Genomic DNA, 17,516 nt, shown 5'->3' with positions numbered 1-17,516 from the left:
TCAGATTAACGCTGACAGCACTAGTGGGAACAAAATGAATATGACTGCACATTGCCAACATCATCCTAGTGCAAAGACAAGTGGAAGCAGACAAAAACAACAAGCATGCATGCTACAAACTTTACCCGAGTCATTTAGACAGCCGTTAGCACATGATTCTCCTTATGGGGACCTGATATGTTTAATATGCTGCTGAGAATATAGCCCAGAAGAAGCGTATAGTATAGCTTTTATTTTGGAAAGAGCCATTTCTCTGTAATAAACTCTCTTTTCCAAAGATGAGTGATTTCTCGATCAGATAGATTTATTTTTTTATTACTTTGTTTCAGCAACACTAAATTTAAAAACTGTACTTTTGAGTTAAAATATATATTTATAATTTTAATAAATGACAAATTAAAAAAGCATGAACATTTTTTGTATCGAAAAAATATCGAGCTGTGACACCAAAGTATCGAACCGAACCAAACCGTGAATTTTGTGTATCGTTGCACCCCTAATATATATATATATATATATATATATATATATATATATATATATATATATATATATATATATATATATATATATATGTATGAAGTGAGTTTGTGCCATTCATTCATTCAAAAGCAGGTGATGATTCTAATTTCGCCTTAAAGAGGACAAAGACACCCAGAGAGCAAGAGCTGGCAGACGTGTAGAAGTGTAAACAAGAAAAAAGAGAAAAGAACTGCTTGAATGGAAGATATGAACAGAAGGAAAAACAATTTGAGGGGGAGCTGCAAATGAGAGGAAATAAAATCAGAAATAAATTAAGACTTCCAGTCGAGGCGGTGGAAATGAACTACAAATTGGAGCGATGCTCAAGCTCAGAGTCATAAAGGAATCAAAGATAAAAATCAACACGCCTAATCGTGTTTACACGTCTTCTGGAGGAAACTGGAAGAAGATGTCACAATAAAATTGAGATTGGGTGACTAGCACAATCGGGCGCCTTCTTTAAGAAAGCATCTGAAATGATGTGGGGAGAAAAAAAATTTCCTTTCTCAGCTGGCTTGGAGAGAGAAAAGAAGAGGCCGCTGTTAGAGAAACAAAAGGCTGACAAAAGGTAAAGGATAGATTTGAGGTGAGCAAATTGTTTGCCTGCAGCTAATGCTGGTCACATCTCACACCAGCTGAAGACCACACCAGAAAATCCTCTTTGGAGTTTTAAACTGAAGTCCAGCATCTTCATAGAAACGACCACATGCACACTTTACAGCTACTTATAAAGAGACCACTGTGATTTTTACTCCAAACCATCCCAGTGTTAGATCACCCCGCACACACTGTAAAGGGCATTTTCTGAGAAGTTGCTGATGAAATGTTTCACATATTGCATTCCTCACTTTCAGCTTTTTCCAATTTCAGATGTCATAATTCACGCTGATGCACTTCAATGGAAACCCAGCTAATGTGGGTTCAGCTGCCTACTCCTTCCTGCCTCGATTTTAAATGGATGTGAGCATGTGGCTTGTGTGTGAGTAGGACAGGGGAGTGTGTGTGCGAGCTTGTATGTGAGACAATGAGCTCAGTGTTTGAGCTCTGCGGAGCCTGCAGCCGGACTGCCTGGCCAACCTTATGCCCTGCACGAGACAGCTGTTCCTCTGCCACATAAAGGCAAAGGGGAGGTGCACGGGCAAATGAAAGAGGGCAAAAAGAAAACAGAGAAGGGTGAGGAAAGAATAAAGAAACACACACACAATCACTCGGTGAGACACAAAATAAGACACACAAAGAGCAAGAAAAGGGTGAAGGGAAATGAAACAGACCTTTCAAACTACTGTTGGACCAATGTAATGACTGTAAAGTATTGGCATTTCAATAATGTGCTCTCAGAATTTCACTCTGTAATGATAGCTGCCGGAAAAATGAAAATACAGACATTTTCCAAATTTCCCGGGAACGCACAACTCGGATCCACTGAATTTGTTTCTGTGGCAGGAATTAATCTAAATTAGATGAGTCCATTTAGGAGCAAATGATGGATAAAGCTCATCTTGGTAGTTAAAAGTCTAATTTTCACTGTGCAGCATGGCCCGACTCCGCTCACTCTTTTTCTCTTTTTTTTGGAAGCACCTCACTTAAAGTTTGAGGCAAGCATAAAACAATACTAAAAAAGCTTACATGAAAACACTCCAGACTGCTGACTGGCAAGTGAGAGCAATCAAAAAGCAATGTGCAGCACTGGACATCAAACCCTGCTTCTGTAATTATTCATAAATATAAAGAATTGATCCATTTAAATACTCAGGATTGAGCCCCAGTTTGTGGAAGCTGTCATGTTGCCTGCTGTATTGAATACAGTGGCCGAGATGAACATCACTGTTCCACCAATCATGTTTTATGTAGAGAGTGGCCACAGACAAAGTATGTCACAAAGGCATGACATACTATGTATGACACACTATGTACCACCATGGTACAAATTTGTATCTGCAGCTTCACATTCTGGATATGAAAGATAATAGCTATGTTTTATCATCTTTCACCAAAGAAGTGAAAACCTGAGAGAGCACAACCAGCATCTGGATAAAACGTCATCCTCTTCCTCCTCATCTCAAACCTCATCTCCTGAAATGAAGTTAAGGCTCTAACAAATGGGCATGAACATCAATATAATGTTGCACTTACATATTGTCAGCACATTAAACATGTGACCCTCCCGTCTCCTAACAACAGACAAGCGCTGAATAATCAACAAGAGCAGAGGATCATAAGCTAACATTATGCCAGTTAATGTTAGGCTTGACCTGTGGCATTCCATCACGAGAAGCTAAATACAGACATAAGTTAATGTACCAAAGTAAATCGGTCTCTCTCCTTTCCTTCTTGTGGCCACAATCTGATTTGTTGCTGAAAGCTACGCTTACTTTTTGCTTATAGGATGCTGTAGCTGTCTCTGTTATAAAGGCATGTCCATCTCCCACTAACAATGACTGGAGCTGCGCAAGTTGAGAGGCCCGCGGCTTTTATCTGGTGAATGCGAGCCACAGATACAGAAAATGTATACTCCACAAAGCAAAAGCATATGAATCACACCTTAAATTACTATCTGATGATGTGCCAATCACAGCTGTTCCATACAACCCGCTGCTTAAAATTTCCCGGATGTAGTCTCAATGTAAAAAATTCCTTTAAAAGCCAGACATACCAGAGATAACAGACCATAAAATTCAAAAGCCTGACGCAGTAGAGGGCAAAGAGCTCGTCACTCAAATCATCATCATTCCCTGTATTAGATTAGATAGAACTTTATTAATCCCTCGGGTGGGTTCCTCTGGGAAATTCGATTTCCAAAAAAGCACGGCACCGACAGAAGTTACAGAATATTTTATATATATATATATATATATATATATATATATATATATATATATATATATATATATATATATATATATATATATTTTTTTTTACAGAGACAATATAAATAAAATATACGAAGGGGATAAATAGAATAAATAGGAATAAAAAATAAAAATACAAGTGAATGAATTGCACATTTCAAGTATTGAGGTCTATTGCACTGTTGACTATTTACAAAAGTATTGCACAAAAGGTATTGTACAGTGAGGTGAAGAGGCACTACAGCTTAGTTGTTCCCCCCTCCTTTGTCCTCCTGTTTCCCCTCCCTCTCCCCTCCAGAGAGGAGTTAAACAGTCTGATGGCGTGTGGGACAAAGGAGTTTTTAAGTCTGTTAGTTCTTGTCTTTGGGAGAAGCAACCTGTCACTGAACAGACTCTTCTGGTTGTTAATGGCCGTGTGCAGAGGATGCCTGGCATTGTCCATAATGTCCATCAGTTTCTTTAATGTCCTTTTCTCTGCCACTGTCACCAGAGTGTCCAGCTTCATGCCGACCACAGAGCTAGCCCTCCTGATCAGTTTTTCCAGCCTGCATGAGTCCTTCTTTGCTGTGCTGCTCCCCCAGCACACCACAGCATAGAAAAGTACTCCAGCAACCACCGACTGGTAAAACATCCTCAGGAGCTTCCTGCAGATGTTAAAAGACCTCAGCCTCCTGAGGAAGTACAGTCGGCTTTGGGCTTTTTTATACAGGTGCTCTGTGTTGCATGACCAGTCCAGTTTATTGTCCACCCACAGCCCGAGGTACTTGTACTTGTTGACCACCTCCACCTCCTCCCCCTCTATCTGAACCGGCAGTGGACCTGCTCTAGACCTCCCGAAGTCCACAACCAGTTCCTTAGTCTTTGAGGTGTTGAGTTGCAGGTGGTTTGTGTGACTCCATGCGACAAAGTTCCTCACCAGACTTCTGTACTCCTCTTCCTGATCATCCCAGATACACCCCATGATGGCTGTGTCGTCTGCAAACTTCTGAATGTGGCATAATTCAGAGTTGTAGCAGAAGTCAGAGGTGTACAGGGTGAAGAGAAGAGGGGACAGCACAGTTCCCTGTGGTGCTCCTGTGCTGCTGACCACTGTGTCAGACGTGATGTCCTTCAGCCTGACGTACTGTGGTCTGTCGGTGAGGTAGTCGGAGATCCAAGCGACCAGGCAGGGGTCCACCTCCATCCTGTTCAGTTTTTCCTGAAGCATACAGGGCCGGATGGTATTAAAGGCACTGGAAAAGTCAAGAAACAGGATCCTGACCGTTCCTTTTCCCCCATCCAGGTGTGAGTGGGCTCTGTGTAGGAGGTACAGGATGGCATCCTCCACTCCGACACCCGCCTTGTATGCAAACTGTAGTGGGTCCTGGGCATGTTGTACCTGTGGTCGGAGGAGGTTGAGGAAGAGCTGCTCTAGAGTCTTCATAAGATGTGACGTCAGTGCCACCGGTCGGAAGTCATTCAGCTCATTGGGCCGGTTCTTTTTGGGGACCGGGACGATGCAGGATGTCTTCCATAGGGCGGGCACTCTCCCCAGTCGCAGACTGAGGTTGTGCTTTGGATGTGCTTTGGATTTATGGTAAATGCTGTTAATTGACAGCGCCATATGTGTGTGTCACAACTAAACTACCAAACTGCCTGAAAGACACCAATAATGCAATTTGTATGTTTTCATTTCCAATCCTAGTTGTGAGATGACACAAGCAGTTTTTAACCATGGCACTGTTTCTGCAACAATTTGCTGCCCGGTTCCAAATTTTCTGAACTATGTTGCTACCACTGAATTCAAAGCAAGCACATATTTTTCAAACAGCAGTCAAACTTCTCAGTTTAAACTTTTAATCTGTTATTTTCATCCCGTTTTCAATTAAACAGAAGCTTTAAGTAATAGAAGATGTATTTTATTCTGCACCTGGCTCCAAAACAAAGTAAAGTCCACTCAAAAAAAAACATGTCCAAGAACGGCTGAAGGAATATGACCAACATGCCCCACCCCACAACCCACAGGGTACTACCATGAGTCCAGATCTCTTCTAGGCACATTAAGGGGACCTGCACTACTGTGCAAGGTAGGCGTGGATTTTAATGTTGTGGCTGATTGGTGTAATCTCATAATCCTTAGGCTATAATTAAAGTTCGCAAAAGTCTAAATGACATTTAAGTGATGCACGTTCATGCTCATAGTCCCAGTGAGAGGCTAATAAATGTTACATTTTACGAAAAAAGAAAATGATAACTCGTCACATTAATACCATATGTTGCTTAAAAAAAAAAAAAAAAAACTATTGGACACCGTCTGATCAACACATGTTACTTAGTAACACACGAGTGTTTTTGCAAATCAAACGCAGATCTAATCTGTGTTTGTGCTGCAGTTTGTATTTCATGAGCTCCGATTTCAGCGAGCCCACGATGATGATTTAAATCACACTGCAGCGCTCAAACAGCAAAGCGACAGCGTGCTAAACATTTAATACTAAAATACCGAAAGCTTTGATCAAAAACCAACAGCGTGGTCAGAGGGAAGCTGTCGATAATGGCACGGTTCAGCCTCCCCGAGGCCGCGGCACATGCTCCGGCACATAGACTGTAAGCTCTGTCTCCAGGAATCCTTTCCTCGGTTACGCTCACAAATGAATACTGCCCATTCTCTTTCTACCCCTTCTTTCCTTCCTTCCCCTCAAGGCACCATCCTTCAACAATTTATCCCTCCATCTTCCTCTCCTCTGTCTCTCTGTGGGGAATGGCCCAGTAATGCCAGACTAATAAATCATTCATGGCGTAGCCCCACCGCCCCCTCTCTTCCTCTTCCTCCATCCTGCTATCCTCCTCTCCCATGCTGCCTGACTGTGCCTGACCGCATCACCACACCCGCAGACTGCAATTCACTTACACACACACAGAGACACACAAAATAGGAGTTTGTCAGTTTTGTGTTGTTTTTCTAGAGCTCTGCTACACTGGCTTAGATTACTTCTAAAGGTACATAATAAACTGGATGTGGGAGGAAGCATTGCCTAAGTTCCAATGCACACCGATCTGTCAAAGCCCAGACAGGTCACAGGCTCGGCAGACACACAGAGAGAGACACGCACAATGAGAGCGAAGGAGGGGGAGGAAGGGATGACTGCTTGAGAATTAGAGGGATATAAGAGTGTAGGATGTGTCTGATGTGTAGACAAGCACCATGCCTCTGTGCGTAGCATGCATGTGTAGCGTGTGTGTGAGTGTAACAAGCTCTGGCCGGTAATAAGCATAGCCTGTGAACGAGCAAGCTGCCTCACAGGAGTGAAATCACAGCGACACAACCATCACGTTCTAAATTTACAACTTAAAAAGGCAAATAAGCCCTTTGGTGTTTTTCACTACAAAAGACCCCCCCCCTCCTCCTCCACTTTCATAGGAGTATAAGAGCCACGATGACACAAGGCAGCTTTCCCGCTGCTCGGGCCCATTTTTCGCATTCGGCAGCAGATGAGTAAGCCTGACAAATCATCCACCCATTCGCCGCTCATGCAGTCCTTAAGAGAAACACAGCGGCACCTTCTTTCAGACGCGAATAAAGCGAAGGGTCACAAGATATACGGCGCGCATGTGCACGACCTGTTGTAAATCGACCCCATCCCCACCCCTGCGAGGCACGCCTTTCACACAGTCCAGCGCTGTGCTTTTACGCTGTTCCTGGAGATGAATATGTTGTTAGTAAATCCATTCAACGTGCGACTGTGAGTAAGCGAGAAAAATCTGTTCACACAAACAAAAAACAATCTGATCTAATGTGAGCGGATGCAACCGCTGCTGACTGATCTTCATATTTACCCGTGTGCAGGGCTTGGCATTTAACTATTGCGTCATCTGTTCCATTTTGCTAGCGTGTGACGAAGAGCCGAAAGCCTTTCAAACAGGTCGGTCATTATAACTTTTGTTTCGTTTTTTTTTTTTTTTTAATTGAGTGGAGTTCTTGGTCTCCTTGGCACAAAAAAGTGGGAAATAAACAAAAGCATGAGAAAATATCGCAAGATGTGCACAAACTTTGAATTTGAAGTATTAACAAAACTGTATTGCTGGTTTTGCATGTTTGTACTTAGGTGGTCTTCTTCTACTACTACCAATACTTCTGTCAGCTACTAGCTTCAGGGGCTGCTACAGCAGATCATCTGCCTCCATCGCGCCCTAACCCTACCATCTTCTTTTGGAACAACAACCATCCGCATGCCCTCATTCACTGCATCCATCCGGACTTCTGCTTCCTGAGTGGACAACTCTTAATACCCAACAAAGACAGCACTTAACTACAGCTTTATGACAACAACGAGCTGCTCTACCTGCCACCAGTCTTTTGAAACTGTCTTGACCTGTTTCCCTACTATCTGCATGTGTCTGCAAAAACAACACAACAGGCTCATACGTTTCTTAGTTTGGATCCTTGTTGGGTCTTTACAGACACGCTCATCCACAATTTTCCACTTATGTCTCAGATGTCTCTTAAAATTTGCTGATGTCCTGAAATTTTCTTGGGAAAACAAAATATCCCATGTGTTTGTTGTACAAGAAGCCCAAACTATCAGATATCACAAACCTGAATCACAACTGAAAATATGGGCAGTGGCAAATAAAGTGAGGGATCCACAGAGTACCTTTCAACAGTTTGTTATTAACAATAATGTCTTGCAAAGCACTGTCAGTAAGTAAGTGATGCCCTGACAAATCATCCTCTCTCTCAAGGTGATGCTTGATTAACAAATGTCCGTCTGTCGCAGCTCATCAAAAGCTCGTCTGAGCCAACCAAATTCTGCATCATGTCCAATCAGCACGGCGGCAGTGCGTGAACACATCTCTCCTCTCTAGAGGGAAACGTCTGCACAGTCTGCCTTTTCACAATCTCATTCATACACCGAAGACTAGAGCAACATTATTACCTAAACTCTTACTCAGAGCACGACGCTGCCTGGATGTGTATTCGAAGGAATCAAGGGCAGTTGGCGACAATCTGCTACTCAACCATCTGTGGACGCCACTATTTACAAGGAGGCTGCTGTTAAGTTGGAACCAGTCAACCCCACAAAGGAACAAAGGCCTTCGGTTCAATCCCCTTAAACAGCTGTACACACAAACATCCACAAATCACAGAACAATGAGAACACACAAAACAATGAGATTCGAAAAACCTTGACAAAACATCAAACTGCAGGCTGCCTTTTTCAACTCAAACTGATGCCAGCTGAGTCCAAAAATTCTCAATGAAATCTGAGTTCAGGACTTAAATCTGGTCAAACGGTGCTTCGGATTTATTTGGGAGTCATCCCTCCCTCAAAGAGAATCTTTGTGTGACAGTTTTCCCCCATGACCACCTCCGTTAAGTCGCATCCTTCAGCAGCCTCCCGAGAATGTACAACTGATCAAAGATTTGCCGTTTGCGTCACCAGTAACAGCAGCCTGAGTGGATCTGTCACTCTGGCTGCTCATTTATGCATTTTTATTTTCCATTTTCCCCCAGTCAGAGAGAAGGACGCCATTCGTGACAAATTTACTAGTGAACAATCCGCTGTATTGAGAGTGTATCGTCTCAATGTGGGACGAGCTCCAGCTCCACTGCTTTGTACTGCAGCTACTGACGACTTCAGTTCTGGAGACTTGCTCCAACTGGAGGACATGCAAGTGGAACCAGACATAACATCAGCTGGGGAACTGGTTCATGTGTGGCTGAACAAAAGCTCACCTGGCACTGCAGAGAAGAATAAAGACTACCAGCCAGCACTGCATCACCATTTATTTATCACAAATTACCTGATAAATAAAGAATTTGCAGATAAAGGTTCTGTTATAAAGAGCTTTTTTTTTTTTTTCAAATTTAATTTAGGAAACCATGTGTGCACACATACACATCCCCTTGCCACAGTGGATCAATGATCAAATTAAAACAGCCAAACTTAAGTCCCCCCCAAAGACCTTTTTAATTGAACCTTTACTTGAATCAAAGGTCAATGAAACCTGTAAATTGGAGAGAAAAGGAAAAGGAGAAAAATGGTACAATCTAATCTCTGCAACCAGTACAAGAAAAGGAATTACAGAAAATTAAACGCAAAAGGGCATCAAGTCCAGTTAAATTTAGCTAAAGATATGCTGTAATGCAACTACTAACCCAGTTCCGGAATAATCTAATAGTGAACATGTGCACCTGAGGTTCTCTCTCTGTGCACCATCAGGAGCTTTAAATAACTGCCTATTTAACACAGCTCAGACTTGCAGACACCCGGTGCGATGACAGGAACAATGAAGGCTGTGAAACTTAAAATCAGTTGTTCCAATTCCAAATGCTCTTACTGAAGGACCTCTGCTGGTCCCTGGACCCCACTTTGGGAACCGAGGGTTTACGCTGCTCGTCAGAGCCTCATTCAGTGACAGTACAGCGAGCCACTTGTGCGTTTGCCATGGATAGCATGTTCGTTTAATGAGTGAATAATATCCCCCTGCATGTCCAATGAACTGTGGGCTGGGGGCCGGGGCTGTGGTCGGGAGGGAAGGAGAGGGGGGGTGAAGGAACACAATAGGAGTGTTAGGGAGTGTGGGAACCGATTCTCCACGGGACAATAGGCACTTCCCAGTGGCCACAGCGTGCCCATTCACTCTCAGCTGCCGGGCCCGGCGTAGCACGGCGCTGAATATGCACCAGCTCAGCACAATGCTGCTTTCTCCCAAACAAGCCCAGACTGTTTCCTATCCCAAAGACAACACAGGCCAGCTCTAGCCTATACACAGCCCCATTCTCACATAAGCAGCCACTTTCTCACTCGCTCCATGTCTGCGTGTCTCTCCGGCTTTCTCTCGCTGTCACACACACTGACAGGAGGCAACAAGGCCAGATACTGTAAGGAGGCTGCGGACGGGGCTGCCGTGCTGTAACTAGGCCACAATTTCTCTCCAACCAGGGCCGCTGGTTGCCGAGATATTCTGGGCTGAAATGTTATTAGTGTAACCCAGTTTGCCCAATACCAGGTGACTGCTGGAAGAGGCAACTCCCCACAGGGACAGACGCTCTCAAGGACAATGCACATCAAGAAGCAGGTAGACGGGGGTTGGGGAAGGAAGGTGATGGAAGATGTGATTAGTTACCAAATAAGAGAAAGCCCCGCAGGACACCGGCATCTGTGGATAGCTGGATTTTTTTTCCCCCCTCTGTGCATTTCTGTTCTATAACATGAACCAGACTCAAACCAGCACCCAGCTTTCTCTGTGAGAAGTGAATGTGCCTTTCTGGTTGCTGTGGTAACAGAGCCTGGGAACCAAACGGCAGGGTGGGGCTGAGAGAGAGGTGAGGGGATGACACAAGTGTGAGAGATTTTAAATGTCACTGCTTTGACACAGAGACACGCACAAAGAGGCGTGCCTCCATCGCTGCAGAGAACATTGCACTCATTTACATTCATTTCCCTAAAACTGACACAGCCTGTAACCTCTACCTGACCCCTACCTCCACCAAACCTTTACTCTGCTTGAAGTTTAACAACTCGAGTGAACAGGTATATCTGTGTAGTATACAATGCTGTGATACTGACTGTATTAACCATGAAAAACACCAACAGAACAACAGTCTTAAAGCCACGTTGGAGAAAGGCTGGCAAACTCATGAGACTCACACCAGCACTGCAACAGACTGGTGACCTTTCCAGGGAGTGCCTCGCCTCTCGCCCTATGACAGCTGGGATAGGGTCCAGTCCCCTCCTTCCCTACGACCCTGATAAGCAATTAAGAAAATGGATGGATGACTAACTGAATCAGAGGTTGGCATAAAACAACTTTCTGACACGCTTCAATTTTCCTGAAAATGCAAATCCGGCTCAGTCTACTCATGTACAATGCAGTCCACATAAAGGTTAAAGCAGTCAGCAAAAACAGCTGCTTTTCCACGACGCCACCAAGTCAATAAAATGCATGCAATGCGATTACAGTTCTGCAAGTAGGCTGCCACCTGGACATATAAGCCTGAACACGACAGCCACTCATAGTGTGTGTGGAGCATTTCCTGATGTAAAAGAATAACAGTCACTCTTTAATTGTGTCCTTGCACTCATTTCTACAAATCTCCATTCAACCTTAAGATTAAACAAACTTCAAAATCACTAGAAAATAATAAACTTGCAATATCACCCTTTAATTTTCTCAAAAATCAACAGTGCGCCTTATAATCTGGTGCACTAGATTATAAGGCAAATTCGCATTCTGGTTGTACTTACTGACCTCAAACCGATTTTATGTGGTACACGGCGCTCAAAAATCTGTCAAAAAATGTTTTAGTAGAACTTGGGTAAGCTAGGAAGCTGTACCGTGACGGTTCCCGAGGGTTATGGACAAATGCAATCGCATGGCAGGATGCTGTAAATGGCCCAAACTTCAGTCAGGAGAACAACTGAGATACAGTGGGGCAAAAAAGTATTTAGTCAGCCACCGATTGTGCAAGTTCCCCCACTTAAAATGATGACAGAGGTCAGTAATTTGCACCAGAGGTACACTTCAATTGTGAGAGACAGAATGTGAAAAAAAAATCCATGAATCCACATGGTAGGATTTGTAGAGAATTTATTCGTAAATCAGGGTGGAAAATAAGTATTTGGTCACCTCAAACATGGAAAATCTCTGGCTCTCACAGACCTGTAACGTCTTCTGTAAGAAGCTTTTCTGTCCCCCACTCGTTACCTGTATGAATGGCACCTGTTTGAACTCATCATCTGTATAAAAGACACCTGTCCACAGCCTCAAACAGTCAGACTCCAAACTCCGCCATGGCTAAGACCAAAGAGCTTTCGAAGGACACCAGGAAAAGTATTGTAGACCTGCACCAGACTGGGAAGAGTGAATCTACAATAGGCAAGCAGCTTGGTGTGAAAAAATCAACTGTGGGAGCAATCATCAGAAAATGGAAGACATACAAGACCACTGATAATCTCCCTCGATCTGGGGCTCCACGCAAGATCTCATCCCATGGGGTCAAAATGATCATGAGAACGGTGAGCAAAGATCCCAGAACCACACGGGGGGACCTGGTGAATGACCTGCAGAGAGCTGGGACTAAAGTAACAAAGGTCACCATCAGTAACACACTACAACGGCAGGGAATCAAATCCCGCAGTGCCAGACGTGTTCCGCTGCTGAAGCCAGTGCATGTCCAGGCCCGTCTGAAGTTTGCTGTATCATCCATGTGCTCTCTGGCAGAGGATTGGGAGAATGTCATGTGGTCAGATGAAACCAAAGTAGAACTTTTTGGTATAAACTCAACTCGTCGTGTTTGGAGGAAGAAGAATACTGAGTTGCATCCCAAGAACACCATACCTACTGTGAAGCATGGGGGTGGAAACATCATGCTATGGGGCTGTTTTTCTGCCAAGGGGACAGGACGACTGATCCGTGTTAAGGACAGAATGAATGGGGCCATGTATCGTGAGATTTTGAGCCAAAACCTCCTTCCATCAGTGAGAACTTTGAAGATGAAACGAGGCTGGGTCTTCCAACATGACAATGATCCAAAACACACCGCCCGGGCAACAAAGGAGTGGCTCCGTAAGAAGCATTTGAAAGTCCTGGAGTGGCCTAGCCAGTCTCCAGACCTCAACCCCATAGAAAATCTGTGGCGGGAGTTGAAAGTCCGTGTTGCTCGGCGACAGCCCCAAAACATCACTGCTCTCGAGAAGATCTGCATGGAGGAATGGGCCAAAATACCAGCTACTGTGTGTGCAAACCTGGTAAAGACCTATAGTAAACGTTTGACCTCTGTTATTGCCAACAAAGGTTATGTTGCAAAGTATTGAGTTGTATTTTTGTTATTGACCAAATACTTATTTTCCACCCTGGTTTACGAATAAATTCTTTACAAATCCTACCATGTGGATTCATGGATTTTTTTTTTCACATTCTGTCTCTCACAGTTGAAGTGTACCTCTGGTGCAAATTACTGACCTCTGTCATCATTTTAGGTGGGGGAACTTGCACAATCGGTGGCTGACTAAATACTTTTTTGCCCCACTGTAATCCATCCACATTACAAGGTTAGTTATTAACATACTGCAACCACACGGGAATAGAGCAGCTGCGAGAGAATTCAACATTAATGAATCAATGGTACGGAAGTGGAGGAAACAAGAAGAATGAGCTGAGTAAATTTTGACTTATCTGACTGTTATGTAGGGCTGGGTATCGTTTAGAGATGGACCGATCCGATATTACGTATCGGTATCGGTCCGATACTGACCTAAATTACTGGATCGGATATCGGAGAAAAATAAAAAAATGTAATCCGATCCATTAAATATAACGAGAGCACCTCACAAAACTTGCAACACGCCGTAACTCACCTCAGAACGTTAGCACGTCGGAGCAGTATGCATCACGTGATAGAGCGGCTGTGGCATGCGGGACCTGTCGGTGGTCTGGATAGCATGTGGAGCTTCGCTAGCAACCCGGCATTTCATCTCCGACAAAGTTATCCCGAGAGAAGTAAAGCAAGTGTGTAAGTCCATCTCTGAATGTTTGTAAAGCATTCCTGCGTTAAGCTTAACAAGCGACTGCCTCTCCTGCTGCTACTTCAATGGTGAAACTGCTTAACGATCAGCTGATCGGCTTTTCTGTCGCGAGTCCGTGTCTCTAGTTTGCTTTTGGCCCACTTTGCACCAGAAAGAGGAAACCAGCGGCTGAACAACAGCAGCACATTTAAGCTTGATAAGCTGTTGTTAGAATTTATTTATTATTACTTTCTACTCGAGGATCTTTTTCTACGTAGCTGACGCTGGTAACTGTGCAGGGGCGGATCTAGCAAAGTTTAGCCAGGGGGGCCGATAGGGCATTAACAGGGAAAAGGGGGCACAAGGACATACTTTTCTTTCTTATTCTCATTTAAAATGTCTAGCTTTTAATAAATAATTATCTGACACCCAAAGTTTTAATTTGATGTAAAATGAATAGAAGTCAATTACTGTATATAGTAACTATTAAGTCTAATATATATACCCTAGTAAGCTATAGTACTTTTTCCTTTGGGAAGGTACCATCTGTGCAGTCTGCAATTTTGTTGAAGAAAGATGTTGAATCTATTTAATATTTCTTGAAAAATAATTGATTTCTGTGCATTTTTTTTCACACTGCATCAAATTAAGGTTGATTACGTCGATTAAGCATCATGAGGTGGAGCGTGAAGGGTGGTTCCCTATTTTTTATTTATTTATTTTTGTTGTTGCTGGGAGTTGGAACCCTATTAGTTAGGTTGCTTAATATTTATGCTAAGTACTCTTTAAAATACCAGAATAGTACAAAAACCTCTCATGTTTAACTGTTTTCCACTTTTTCTTTGGTCATTTTAGCCTTTTTGGCCAGGGTGAAGGGAGTATCTGCCATCAAACAAGAAGACAGCCGCATGTAACTACGACGGTGTTTGCTAGTTCACCTTACATGCGTTAATGTAATAACGTGGTTAGCCTACTCAACGTAAATTACACACGAACAACATTAAGCTACTCACGCAGAGAAGAACGGCTGCTGCTGCCATCATCATCCGTCATCATTTCTGCTACACTAGCAGGACTAGGGGCCAGGACTGTACTCTTCGGGTTCTTGGGGGATGTTGCTAACTCTGGGTCCGATAACAGGGACCACACCCGCAGTAGATGTGCTTGGTGTGAGGTCTCACAGCAAGCTATCAAATATGGTGCATTTCTCGGCTTTTAAAAAAAACGCTATGCGTAGCCAGGTGTCTCATCAGATTTGAGGTGTTACCTCCTTTGACAGTATCACAGTATCAGCTTAAAGCACTTGTTGCAGGCTGCTGAGTTTGCATATTTTGCTGTGAAGTACAGCCAGACTTTTGACCGCTTCGCCTTGGACATTTTTAATCTGTAGCTCTGCTCTTATAAATAATATTTGTTTTTACTTTTTTTAGTTATAATGACGTAACATTGATTAGTCTATATTGAGGTCACATCAGATTAAAATGAATTCAGTAAATAACCAGATGATATTTAAGTGTTACCTTAACCTATCGTCTCCACTTCAAATGACACACTTTGTACAAGTTCCGCTTTAAACTCCTCACTCCTTAGCTACACCAATAACTTTTTATGGGTGCTGGTGTGTATTCCAAATGATGAAACAAACTACTCTGTCTCCCAACTCTCTTAAGGTTGACTGCCTCCATTAGCATTTTTCATTTTTGATGTTATCCTCTGATAGCTAGCTTGTTAGCTTGAAGGTGCAGTAAAGTTGCTGCTGCAGCAAGGAGGGACAAAACTTTCTGGTGCCTGGTCAGAAATTTGGCCAGATTTGGCTTGCAGGTGTGACTCATCTATATTCATGCTTAAGCTGTGCAACACTGCACAGGTTCCAACCAAAGATATCACTCTGACAAGTCTTTCTCTACCATAGTCTTCACTGCTACACAAGTATGATTTTTATTTTTACTTATTTATTGCAAATAAATGAGTAAAAATGAACACCTCACTAAAAATGGTGATAGTTGAGTGAAGTCCTGACATCTATTAAGCACTTCCTATATGTATTTTTCATGCTTGATAATACAGAGATCCATATGTATATGTATTTTATGTTACTGAATAATACCATCCAACAACCAAGAGCTAACCTCAGAAAACTACAGCTCCTCTAATGATCTAAAGTTGGCTCCAAAACCAACTCATTCTCAAATTCAGCTACAAAATTGTGACAGTGGCTATGAAGAAACTTTTGGTTTCTCTGTAGACAATCTCAACTTTCAGAGCAACTTCAGAGGAGGTATGTGAGGCAGAAAAGAACTGACAGATTTGCACCTAGCTTTGGTGAAATGCTACTACCTGCTAATAAGCTTGAATTAGCAGGTTTTTGTGTTTGCACCTGCACAGTTTATGCTAACTACGCTTGCTAGCTTTAGCTGATGACAGTGCACTTCAGCCATAGAAGAATAAATACGGTCAAGTTTGCCTCCAAAAAGGGCCAAAGTACCAACACTGATGTTTTAAAATGCAACCAGAAACCAACATCAAGGTGGTTGCGTCCATCTTTTATATACAGTCTGTGGGTGCTACAAACCAAAGCTAAAGCAGATCAGACAAATTTTGAAACACTTACCCCTCCGCTGCTCGAAGACCTCTAAGGTAAGCGTTACATCTGTTAAACTATGCTATAATGACCGTCTGACGAAGTTTCATATTTTACGTCTTGACGTTTTATTTTCCTATTGTCTGCTATCTGGCGCACTGATCTGGCCTTCTACGTCTTCTCTATTAGTCAGCACCACCTTACATGACGTGCTGCTTCTCTGAATTCGGATCTACCTTATTTATTTATTTATTTTCACGTTTTGCTCTCCCTTTCTCCAAATATTTCAACAACCGGAGGGTCATGTAAAGCATAATGGCTGCCATGTCAAGGACTCCCTGCGCATTCCCTCGTGTTCCTACCTGCATGGAGTCGGCGCTGATTATTTCCCCCTGAAGCCGTTTTCCGATCTCGATCGCTAGCTTAGACTTGCCGGTGCCGGTAGCTCCCAAAATCACTACTAAAGACGGGACCATTGCTCTCCGCAGAGCACCCTGCACGCTCAGAGTGGAAGCCGCCATGATGCTGCGTCATCGGCGCCCAGCTGACGACCGCGCGCATGCGCTGTGAGCACAGGAGACAGGAGGAGGGTTCTGTTGCCGAGCAACGGGGAGCCGTTACTGCTGTAACATTATTATTATTATTATTATTACTACTACTATACTGGTTCAGTCTTGTCGCTGGTATAAATTAAATTGACTGGATTAAACGGTTTTACTGGCAGTAACCGGTTCCGTCCAGTTCCGAATTAACCAGCAACCAAGTTATCATAACGGTAGATGGCTTTGATGCTGTATTTTTGCACCAATCAGATCGCTCGTTGCTACATTCAGGGTACCCGTGCGATGCTTTTTGCAGATACATTTAACCGCATAGTTGGCACTGTTTCTATGGAAACTGCCAGCGCTCTGCAGTAGTGAGCAAAGATGTTTATTGCCATGGTGAAGATGCTACCAAGAGTTACCCTGGAGACCGCATAGAAGAAACACTGGATGAGGAGCGGGGGGATTGTGTTCACTCATTCACAGTGTCTGTGTGTAATAGAATTGGATGCTGCACATGTCGAGCTCATAT

At 43.3% G+C, this 17,516-nt stretch overlaps 1 protein-coding gene across 2 annotated transcripts in view; it reads right to left on the bottom strand.

Moving 5' to 3' along the window:
- trit1 (tRNA isopentenyltransferase 1) overlaps nt 1–17,192 on the bottom strand; it is a 48,010-nt gene extending 30,818 nt beyond the window's left edge. The window contains exon 1 of one of the 2 annotated variants that reach the window (XM_026155997.1): nt 16,805–17,192. In XM_026155997.1, coding sequence (XP_026011782.1) covers nt 16,805–16,963 — 159 coding nt within the window. In that variant the 5' untranslated portion in view covers nt 16,964–17,192. The remainder of the gene's footprint in view (nt 1–16,804) is intronic. The other variant, XM_026155996.1, reaches the window with a different exon arrangement.
- Between the last annotated feature and the right edge of the window lie 324 nt (nt 17,193–17,516).

This window comes from Astatotilapia calliptera, chromosome 22, assembly GCF_900246225.1.
Source record: "Astatotilapia calliptera chromosome 22, fAstCal1.2, whole genome shotgun sequence".
Lineage (NCBI taxonomy): Eukaryota > Metazoa > Chordata > Actinopteri > Cichliformes > Cichlidae > Astatotilapia > Astatotilapia calliptera.
The sequence above is the reverse complement of the archived record's forward strand: the minus strand, read 5'-3'. Positions and strand labels throughout refer to the sequence as shown.